The sequence below is a fragment of the Diadema antillarum genome, unplaced genomic scaffold, assembly GCF_040938485.1.
Source record: "Diadema antillarum isolate AM-2024a unplaced genomic scaffold, OU_Dant_1.0 seq00000973_RagTag, whole genome shotgun sequence".
Lineage (NCBI taxonomy): Eukaryota > Metazoa > Echinodermata > Echinoidea > Diadematoida > Diadematidae > Diadema > Diadema antillarum.
In genome coordinates, this window is record NW_027271815.1 from 490,178 (window position 1) to 502,325 (window position 12,148).

Below are 12,148 nucleotides of genomic sequence, written 5' to 3' on the forward strand. Positions count from 1 at the left end.
GGGTATTCGAGCTTGGGTCTGCCTGAATCGCTATGACGTCTCCGAACGTCTCCTGACGTCTCCGAACGCCAACGCCTTATCCGCTCGGCCACGAGCCACGGCCATAAAGAGTTGAAAGGTTGGTCCGTCGGGTATTCGAAGCTCCGGGTCTGCCTGAATCGCTATGACGTCTCCGTGGCCGAGCGGTTAAGGCGTTGGCGTTCCATGCCAAAGACCCGGGTTCGATCCCCGGCGGAGACCAATTTTTCAACTCTTGCGCTTTTCCAAAAAAAAAGGACAGTAAGAGGAATAATGATGTCAAAGCTACGCACCGATTTCTCCTCATTTCTCATATCTCACATATGCAAATTATTCGGGAGAAGCCAAAAAGCTGTCGTAGCGGTGTCTTCTTTAGCAAAAACATTATCCCAATTCACCGCTACGTGAATCTCATTGCAGATCCAGCTGAGGCACGCGGCTGGTTGTTATTCATAACTCTCTGCCCCAAAAATGAACGTGCGCATAAAGAGTTGAAAGGTTGGTCCGTCGGGTATTCGAGCTTGGGTCTGCCTGAATCGCTATGACGTCTCCGTGGCCGAGCGGTTAAGGCGTTGGCGTTCCATGCCAAAGACCCGGGTTCGATCCCCGGTGGAGACCAATTTTTCAACTCTTGCGCTTTTCCAAAAAAAGAGGAACAGTAAGAGGAATAATGATGTCAAAGCTACGCACCGATTTCTCCTCATTTCTCATATCTCATACACACACACACACACACACACACACACACACACATATATATATATATATTTAATAAACATACTCTATTCATATACTGTAATAACGTATATCATTGTAATATACACCCAATACCGTCATGCATAATTATGTGTGTTTGTGTCTAAGTGATGGATAAACTCCCACTTTGTTACTTCAGACGTGAATTTGAAAGTAGAAAACTTGAAAAATTCGGTGTTTTTGTGAGTTTTTTCATCTATTCTATTTTTAGGCAATGCTCATTCGAAATTGATAATCAGGGTACGTGCTGATTACTAACTCGTCGAATGTTTATTTTTTAATGTTTAGCCCAGAGCCCCCTATCATTTGCGCTGGTCCAAGGGTCGAGGGTTTGCTTTTATGGTTGAAAGTAATCAGCGACCCAGGAACGAATTGGTACCGTGACATCGCATACGTTTTTGTGTGCTGCACTGTTGTTATGATACTAGCTCCGATTTCTTCTCCTTTTCGTGTTGATTGAATGTGTGCATGTGTATGTGTGTGATTTTGTTTTATTTCAGAACACACTATCATCATAAACTATCTGACTTCGATGAGTGCAAAATGCCAGGAAATCATCGCCTGTGAAAAGTGTGTAGAATGCAACATAGCTACACAGACAGATGCAGAATCCCTTCACCTTCTAACGTGACCACCCTCACACAATAAAAGATGAATAAATCATCATTTAATACTCTGTGATGCACGGACTGGATCGAAAAATTTCTACATGTATTTCATTCAATCTCGTTTTTCAGTATTCAAATATGCTGAAAACATCTTATTTTGTTGGGGATCTGCGATTATCTTGAGGAAAGAATATACTATAACAAAAGAATGGTATAAAATAATCCATGATGATACAAGTACAATCTATAACAACAAAAAGAAAGGTAACCATTACACATTGCAGTTAGAGGGATGGTATAGCTCTGGTTAAGAGGGGATTCAGATGATTTTTAACTTTACGTGAGATAATCAGAAACCACTTATATGAATCAAAATTACGGTAGAGCATACGATTCTCAAAGGAATTAAAAGATTATTCGGTTTTGAAATAGTTGAGACATCCCAAAATATAGTAAAGCAAAATCATGAAAATGGTCCTACTAAAAGGTCCGTCCCACCATTTATTGCGACAATTTTGTTTTTAGGTATCTCAGCCATTTAAAATCGGTTTTTGTAAACTTTTAATTTCTTTTAGAACTGTATGCTCTTTAATACTTAATAAGGGGTTTCGGAATATCTCGCAAAAAACAAACAAACGAACGAATCAAACCCTTAATCCCTTTCTTTACCATCCCCTTAATGGTCATATCAAGGAATAAAATCTTATCAGCGACACTTGTATAGATCTTTAGGAGTTCATTTATCTCTAGACATTATAATAACGAAGACTTCGAATGCAAAAAAAAATATGTATATATACACAAACATCATTTCCATATTTTTGCCAAAGTAAGTTCATCATGATATAGGAAAAAAATATGTCATAATCTTTTTAATGATGCTGCACTTGATACATAACAAGAAATGAAGATATGAAATTAAAAACAGAAATATCTCAATTTGATAAACGTTGCCATAAAATCTGTTTTTGTACTTACACTCTTCATATCCTTCTGCAACGATATTAAATCATGACGTAATATGCCTGTTTGGCAATACTTGTGAAGAAAAGTCAATTTCATTGATGCAAAATCCATATAAAACCGTATGTCACCATACAGTTTGTAATAGTTACAGTGATATTTACAATGTAAGGTTAAATAATAACTTGTATATAAATGAGTAAAATAGACCCATCCTTACAACAGAGTAACCTTTACTTGGTCATCGACACAATATTGATATCCCATTTATGAAGAATGGCAGTCCATACAATCAAACAGCTAACACTAACACATAACAGAGATAACTGAGAAATATCGACTGAATCAAGGAACTCGCTATATCTAGATGGACATTTTCACCAATCACAAAATAAATGTAAATCGGTGGCCATAATGTTCCGATCTAATTCCTCCTATCGTGCATTATGTTATTCTACTACCTGTCAGAGTCCGTGAATGAACTCAATTTGCAGTATGACAGTCAATCAAAAATACTAGGAGCCTGCTGTCCACGGCATGACATGAGGAGCGCCCTCTTACGGATCAGCAGACAATAATTCATTATCAATGATGGCACCATTAAACTCTTCATTTGAGTGGAATTTCGTCCTTGTCACCGGGCAACGATTCCTCGTAGTCGATGACGATCTCGGCGGGTTTCGTCTTGGAAGGCTGAGCCTTGACGGGCTCTCTGTAGAGCATGAGGACGATCTTGAAGACGAGGCAGGCGACGCTGATAACGAGCAGGGAGGCGGTGAGAAGGGAGACCGTGCTGTTGCGGTCCCAGTTATTGAGGAGGGTGCCAAGCAGCGCCCACACTACCGTCATGTACACCGTCAGGGTGTAGCGGAGATAACGATCCCAGTAGAAGACGTCGATGATGAGGTAGAGGAAGAGCTCGACCGCAAGGAGGGAGAGCGAGATGATGCACGATGTCCTGTTGGCCAGGCCGGCGTTGTATGTCAGGGCGATGGACAGGTTGAGCAAGGTGGCGATGCTTGTCCACGTGGCGTATATTGAGATGCCGTTCTGAATCAATATGCGGTTGCACCATAGGTCAAACCTAAAGCAGAAAGGAAAAATACATCAATTTAAAAAATGACCCCATCAATACAATGGATTAGAAGCTCCTTCTATGCTGAAGATCTTCCAAAAAAAGAAAAAATGAACACAGGGACACACGTTTGATTAAGCCCCTGTTCCACTATGCCGTTCTCGCTACGATTTGACAATTTTCTCAGATCGGGAAGGATCGGGTAAAACCTGAGCCGATCTGGACACAGTACGATGTTAGGACGCTCTAAGTACGCTGCAGTTACGACTAACACGTGCTTGCTACGCTCTCACTACGATGATCGGGAATGAGGCATTACGATCTCCGCTGCAGCTACGCTTTAGAACGATGTAACTACGCTGTCATTGCGATGTCGCCGATGTTATCCGATCGATGCACGCTGTATCTACGCTCTGAACGATCTATACGATCTTATTACGCTGTCACCCCGTTCAGAGAGCTGAAAAGTGCCCGATGTGCCCCGATGTACCCCGATTCGATTGTCGATCTGCAGTCAGTCAACTTATTGGCATGCAGAACCGAAGAAATATACTGTGGACCTCGAAGAGGTTCCTCAACTCCCGGTTTTTTTGCAGCAATGCATTGTTATAAACAAAGACGTGATGATTTTTCCAAGGCTTTTTCTTAATTTCCTTGCTTTTATAGTCCGTCTTCCTCCAGTTGTAGATGATTTCATTTTCTTCAAGATTCTGCTATGTCCTCTTCCTCCTCTTTAAGCATCACTCTCTTTCTTCGCCTTTTGGATAGCTGCTTTGCTGCTTTCTTCTCTTCTTTTTCTTCATCTCTTCTCCTTCTTCGAAAACTTGAGCTCCTTGTTCTTCATGTTCTGCTCTAACAGGTGCAGTGACAATGCCATCCTCCTCCTCAACAGTTCTGCCTCTCGATCTCCTTGATCTTCTTCTGGCAGACATTTTTGTGTAAGTTTTCTTCCCATTCTTGTGCCGATGTCACTACGCTCAGAAAGACCTTGTTACGCTCATCCCGCTGAGTTTACGCTGTCACTGCGCTCTCCCCGCTGCGTTTACGCTGTCACTACGCTCTCCCCGCTTGCCGTACGATTAAAAATAGGTCAATTATGATCGGGGAGATTTCTTCCCGATCTGAAAAAATGCCCGCTCCAACCCCGACCTCCACACGCTGCTGCTACGATGCTTCCGATCCCCGTAAGCTTTTGCCGCTCTCTCCCGATCTGCTAGATCGGGACAGATCGGGGTCCAGATCGTGATAGTGGAACGGGGGCTTTACCTTCCATTATGATGAATACAATTCATATTCATATTGAGTACTATATCTATACACTATAAAAGTTGTAAACATAAATTTGCTGAATTCATAATAATCATGCTTAACTTAACGTCAACACATCCGCCAAATGGTAGTCAACACGGTTTAGCAAATGAGGCAAGCGTTAAAAGACGTCTTTATTATCATATACACAAGGGTATTGCAATCATTGATGGTGCATCATGGGGTATGCATAATAGTCAAAACATCTTTCTGATTTAAATTTTGATTAGTTGAGTGTAGAGATTTAAAAAAAAAACTTACAACAAACGATGTTCCAAACAAGACTAATTTTTTTCAGAACTTCCTAAAGATTACAATCTAAGATTACACACAATATATATACATATACATATATATATACATATATATATTTATATTTATATTATATATAGTGCATTCATGATAATCTATGCAAAGAATATCTAAATGGCAACTCTTTCTTTTGGCGATGTTCACTGAACTTGCAACTAAAAGTCAATCAAAACTCTTTAAGCCTGACAACCATTACACATCCTGATCCCATTAAAGGACAAGTCCACCTTCATAAACATAAGGATTGAGAGAATGTAGCAATATTAGTAGAACACATCATTGAAAGTTTGAGGAAAATCGGACAATCCGTTCAAAAGTTATGAATTTTTGAAGTTTTTGTGCAGTAACCGCTGGATGAGAAGACTACTGCAGTGTATGAATAACTTAGATGTCACATGCGTACAACAATATAAGGAAAATATAAAGAGATTTTCACAAAATTTCATCTTTTGAAAAAAGTACACATTCCCTTGACTCGTTACCGACATATGTTATGGGTAAATATTATTCCCCCTGCCCTTAGAAAGAGGCAAGTCAAGTGTTCTTTTGTTATGCGAAAAAAGTGAAAATATGTTAAATTTTCTTTACATTTTCTTTATACTGTTGTACGCATATGACTCATAAGCTATAGTAGTCTCCTCATACAGCGGTTCCAACACAAGAATTTGAAAAATTCATAACTTTTGCATCGATTGTCCAATTTTCCTCAAACTTTCACTGATGTGTTCTACTAATATTGCTGCATTCTCTCAATCCTTATGTTTATGAAGGTGAACTTGTCCTTTAATTTTGAAGATGAAGATGAAGATGAAATTACACTGCTACATTTTTTAGATATGTGAGCCTCCTATGTCGTCATCCTTGTTCAGTGTAATTTGTGATTTGGTTTTTCAAAGTTTTGTTTCTCTGCTCAAGAATCACGATAAATTCCACAATTTATTACATGGAGCTATTGATTTATGTACTACATGGTATGAAATTATGAAAATCGTCTGGAATGCCCCTTTAACGCCAACAGCTAAGGAATGCATTGCAGCACAACAGACTCTGCCTTTGGTAACATTGATTGTGATAGGGTGTGTTATTTGTTTTATACCTGTGGTTGGCCGTCATGACGTCACGGTATTTATCGACGTTCTTGTAGCTGAGGAAGAGGCAGATGTATGCGGAGAACGCAAGGAGACACGAATCCGCCAGAGACCACACAAACTCGGCGTATGCAAACAGGAACAGCCATGTGATGTTGAAGGCCATGTTGAGCGAGAGGACTGCGAGGAAGGCTGGAGGAACTACCGGCGGGTTGAGGTACACCGGGCCGTTCTTATTCTTGCGGCAGAGGCAGGCAACGATATAAACTACGTAGACTAACATGAATATGTAGATAATCGCCCAGATGATGAAAGTCCATCCGGCGGGGGTGATCTGGACAGGGTATGCATCGGATATCTCCTCCGTCGTGTTTGGGAACAGTCCTGGTATGAGAAAAGCAGGGGAATCACACACAATATTATCTAACAAACAAACAGTGGGCCTGTCATATCTTTAAAAAAAGCATAAAAATGTAAAAGAGATATCAGGAATCAAGTCCATGTAAACGTATTATCAATAGATAATGATTATTATTAAGTTCAATGGAAATACGAAAACCACTGGCACTTTTAATGATCGGCAGTATCCACCTAAAATTACGGGGAATTTTCAGTGATAAGTGCAACCATACGTATAGAAATATTATATTATGAAAAACTATTGTCAATGAAAGCCAAAGATGACTATCTAAGCAAGCCCCTTGGTGAAGAAATATTTGGGCAAACTAATTTCGTATCGGGATAAAATGGATAAGATGAAAATAGACTGGGAATGTGTTACGAAATCAGGAGAGCAATAGGAGAATAAGTAAAAATTATTTCATACTCGGACGCAAGGCAATCGAATGGTTCCTAGAAACCGATTGATTATTTCACGTGGCCGGCCTGATTAAAATGGTGAGTATATCGACTACCTGCTGGATCACCAGGCACGGTTGCAAGGGCGCTGAAAACTTGTAGGGCGATGAACTCGACGAAGACGAACAACGCCAGGAAAATATAGAGCCAGTCGTGCTCCGCGGCCATTTTGTGCTATTTGATTGCTGATTCAAATTCTCAACACACTGATTTTCCTGCACATCAAGAAAAAAAAAAGCATAGGGAGGAAGGACGAAATAAGCATGATTATCTTTGTAGAATCTAATTATGCCCCAGATTTTGTATTCAACTATATGTGAGCTTTGACATGGGTCAATCCACGGGGTTGGGTCATCTTTTGTGACGTAGTAGAACTAAAATCCTGGCCTCATTAAAATCAAGCGAATAATTTGGCTTTTCCTTTCATTTCCTTTTTCTTTCTCTCCTTTCTTTCCATTATTCTTTTGTGTTTTATTACTGTCATGGTATACCCTACAGTAAAGTCATGTAATGTCGTTGTGTTTCTACTGTCTTGTTCTGTCCTGTCTTTGTAAAAAAAAAAGTTTAATGTATTCACAAGAATCTTTTGAGTGGTTCACAATTTACAAGCATGCTTCTCACTGAACCTCTCAGTTCTTTCTTTTCTTTTTCTCCAAACATAACTTTGTATTTTGCCGGTATGCATGTATAATTTCGTATTTTATTAACCATTATCTATCATGTAAAGTCGAATACATGCCTATATGTCATATCTTCTGATTCATTTCGTGTTATGTTTGCCGAAAAAGAAAGAAGGAATGAAATAAATGAAATGAAATATCTGCCAGTAATGACTTCATAAACAAAACGGCATCCCACCAAGATTTATATACTGCTCAAGCATCATGGGTATTTCAATGTCGTACCAGATATTGCCAATGTTATATGAATGTGATGTCCATGTAACGGAGGTAAGACAACTAATTTGTGGTGCAGCAATTAAATCCATGGGAGATTTCTGATTTAAACGTGCATCACTATAGCAGGAGGCAAAATCCGTCTTGACACAGCAAATCTTAACCACATTTGAACTGACCTTAATTGTGAAAATTAAGCTATTGACTGACCCACAAGCTGTAGGTTGTGGGTTCGCGATGTATCAACTATGTGACTGTTGTAGTTTGTTTGTTTTTTTTTCGTTATAACTGGCCTTACAGCGAAACCACCATTTATGCAATTTTCAATTTGCCAAATACGTGCTGAAATAAAATGATCAGGATGGCATTAATGGTAACGCTGAAACTTGATGAACATTTTCACATAATGTTGTTGCTATGATAGTGATATCTGGGTAACGTTTCATGAAAGTTGTCAGCGCTGACAAGTTGTCAGTCTCTGACAATCACCATAGTAACAGTCGGTGACCAGAGCATCCCAGCCAATCAAAGCCAAGGATTTTGCGGAAATTGTCAGCGCTGACTAAATTGATGAAACACCACCCTGTCTTTTACAAAGAATTTCCATTTTTTTGTGTGAAAAATACATATTTTTTGCACTTATTACTGACATGCTATTATTGAGGACATAATTCCCTCTGAGTTCTGAAGAGGTATACAATGCCGCACATTCTTTCATTCGCTAAGAGAATGAAAATGTGTTAAATTCTCTTTATGTATATAGATAACATCTCGTATCGTTGTCCTACTTTGCCGTCACGAATTGTTGGAGTATTTGTAGTCTTCCTATCTAGCGAAAATTTTAAAGTATCGTAGCTTTCAAATTCATGTAGCTTTAGAACGGATTGTGCGAGTATTCCCAAATTTCACTAATGTGTTCACAATTTCTGCAGTCACTGAATTCACATAAATAATTGTTTGGCTTTCATTTAAGGTTAGTCATGTTGCAAGACTCGTGTACTGTCATGTGCCTGTTCGGTCACTAGCAAACAAACCTCCCCCAAAGAGCCTGAATGGCCCTGATTTGAAACAATTAAATACTTCAATGAGGAACGACCCTAGCAGCGCTGCTTGTTAATTACACCCTTCTCTATTCTTTTTTTTTTGTCGTGAATGTGTGTTTGTGTGTGTGTGTGTGTGTGTGAGCATTGGTGTATGAGCGAGGTTATTTATTACAGAGAGGCGATAGAGAGAGAGAGAGAGAGGACAGACAACTAGACGAATAGACAGACGGACAAGACAGAATAGAAAAGGTACTGAAATTGCTTTCAGCAGCCATATCGACGTTTCTCTTGCTATACTATTGTAAGACAAGTATTCAAAGATTAACATAATCAGCTATGGTGTATGATCCATATAGAAGAATGAATCATAATTCAGCCAAAGGGTCAGTAAATCTTCATGAGGTTATCTACTTTACAAAAGCTATCGAGACAATTAAAGTTAATCCGATTTGAGCGTATTCAACCCAAAACTATCTTTTAAACTACAACTTTACGTCGTGGGGGATCATATAGAATGTTCAGACAAACTTATTTCAATAACTAAACAATGCTGAAGTGATTTGAGACGTACCTAACTGTAAAATGCCCAAACTGAAGCAACTTATGAGAGGTTGGTTCTGAGGTAGATTGTTTGTGTTTAAAGGCTTTTGACTTTACTTGATAACCAATAAGCCAATCAATCATCAAATTTCCAAAGATTATAAGGCACATATCGTGCAACATTTGATTGCACTCACAAGGGGGACAAGCTTCATAGTGATTCTTTTTTTTTATCATTCACAATCAACAGCGAAAACACGTGTGCAATTTCATGATACAACGCATTTTTTTTCTTACATTGATGGATTTTGTTTGACAATAAATGAAGAGCAATTTACTTTTCCTAAGTTCAAAGAACAATGACAAAATATCTGTTGACAAATTATGAATAGTTGAACCAAATTCTTACCTTATCTTATGAATATTCCGAGCGTGAGGCTACCACATCCCGTGTTCTGTTCGCTGATCAGATGTTGTGAAGATTCCAGTGGAAGCCGTCGCCGAGAAATGTGACTTCAAAAGCTATCTGGGGATACGTACGAGTGTGTGTGCGTGTATGTAAGTCACTCTAGGAGTGGTCTTCAGTTAGGTGTGGCATCAACACGTGCATCTGATAAACCTTGCATAATCCGCCTATCCTCTGTCTTATTTGCTTTCCAGATTTTATCGTGTTTGTGCTGTAGAGATATATCCTCAACGTTAACTTTAATCACTTACTTTAGGAGGAACGCATTTTAGCACTGGACCCTATGGGAGAACAGAATCATTTTAATAATGAGTTTGAAATGGGCAATTCATCTATTTTGTAATCTTTCTTTGATTCTTGTATGATTTATGTATTGTTCTGTGTGTCTTTTGGTAATGTGAAATGGAAAATAAGTGAACGAACCCAGCAAAAATCAGTAGCAGTTCTTTCAGACACCGTGTTCATGCAGGTACAGTGTATATCATTTGCCAATTTATTGGTATCTCCACATTCCTTGATTCTAATAATTTATCATTTCTTTTTTAGACATTTCAAGGAATGTCAGCTTTGTGGGCTTCAGGTTATTGACAAAACATACCTTATGTTACCAGATATACTGCCATGACTTCCGATAGATTGTGATGACACTGTTCTTTTGTGCACAATTTATATCTCTCACATACACTTGTGATACACACACAATCAGCTCCTATACGAAACACTTATCCAGCCTGATTTTTGGCTACTTTAACATCGTGTTTCCTTAAATTTGATAGTAAAAAAATTCCATCTAAGATTTGTACTGCTCCGAGAAATCAAGCTGGGTTACGGTTTAATCAGTAAATTCCAATTTATTGGCGGTGTCATAATGATCATTATGACGCCTTCTCGCAACGTTGCATTCGATACCTTATAGCGTTTCCTGTAATTCCTGATTAGCATAGCTTAGTCATTATTACCAGTGTACATACAGGAACTTGTAGAGTTAAAAACATCATTTCAAATATTTCATCATCTTCGAAGTTCACGGGATCAAACATAGTTGAAATATCCATCGGGGAAATCAAAAGTTACTCTTGGTGACAGGGCATTTTTTATACGCTGCGCCAAAATTATGGAATAATCTCCCTTTGTTTGTAAGACAAGCAGCTACAATTAATGAGTTTAAGGCCAGGTTAAAAAGTCATCTTTTGAAGTAATGTATTTTCTGTTTGAATTTCCTGTATGCATGTCATTTTGTAATGCGCAGTAGAGTATATTATTATAGTAGCTGCGCAATATAAATGTCCTTTATTATTATTATTATTATTATTATTATTATTATTATTATACAGTATGCTAAAAGTGAATTTAATGGTTGCCACACAAAAATATATTCAATGCTTAGCTTCTCCAACGATTTTTATACATTATATATTTTGCTTGAAAAAAAAAAAGTCATCTTGAAATTACTATCTTCTTGTGACAACACTGTGTGACATGTTAATACAAGTGTAGCAAAAGTGGGCTGCTTCCGTTCAGGTAGCTGGTGGAATTTATCTATGACAAATTAATCAGACTGTAAAAAGCGTTTCATCAAAATAATGATCCGTTGCCCATAGTTGTCAGTGATTAGTTTTTGATATAAAAATACTGTTTTTCCCCACAAACCACACAATTTAAGTGATAATAAGGTAACTGGACATCTTGAGAGCCATCTTTTGTGTCTTTTTGGAATTACATACACTTATGAGTCATGATCTTTGTATTCGCGTGTTTTAGACTTCAATCCCTTAACGAGGATGTTAATATCTATCTTTTAAATACACGTAAAAAATCCCATGAGACATACATTATTCTAATAACTTAGTAAAGATTATCATTGCGGCGGACATTATTGGAAACAGGTTTGACTAATTTGACAAATTATCTCAACTGAAATGTATATTAAAAAAAAATGAAATGTTGATTAATCACCGTAAGTTCAATTTTTCAAATCACTTTAGAGCACAGGTTTTCCCCCACTTATAATGAAAAATCATGTTGGAATTTAGTTTTTTAAACAAAATATTTTTTTTTGTCTAAATCCGCAGCTGAGATGCTTATTCATGCTCTGATTTCTTCTCAGTTTTTTTTTTTCGAATTCATTGTTCGCAATCTTCCAAAGAAAGATGTCACAAAACTTCAACGGTTGCAAGAACGGTTGCCTGGTTGTTAACATTTACTAAAAAGTTTGAT

At 38.1% G+C, this 12,148-nt stretch overlaps 1 protein-coding gene across 1 annotated transcript; it reads right to left on the reverse strand.

Moving 5' to 3' along the window:
- Positions 1-2,954: 2,954 nt before the first annotated feature.
- On the reverse strand, positions 2,955-7,154 carry LOC139741994 (uncharacterized). The gene is made up of 3 exons (XM_071652558.1): positions 7,043-7,154; positions 6,137-6,512; positions 2,955-3,429 (listed from the first exon to the last, which is right to left on the reverse strand). Exons 1-3 carry the CDS (start codon positions 7,152-7,154, stop codon positions 2,955-2,957), a joined length of 963 nt encoding a protein of 320 aa, XP_071508659.1.
- Between the last annotated feature and the right edge of the window lie 4,994 nt (positions 7,155-12,148).

Coding starts and splice junctions, on each gene's coding strand:
- LOC139741994 (XM_071652558.1), bottom strand. CDS start 7,154: ATGGCCGCGGAGCACGACTGGCTCTATATTTTCCTGGCGTTGTTCGTC. Junction 6,513..7,042: donor CGTGCCTGGTGATCCAGCAG/GTAGTCGATATA, acceptor TTCTCATACCAG/GACTGTTCCCAAACACGACG. Junction 3,430..6,136: donor GTCATGACGGCCAACCACAG/GTATAAAACAAA, acceptor TTTCTGCTTTAG/GTTTGACCTATGGTGCAACC.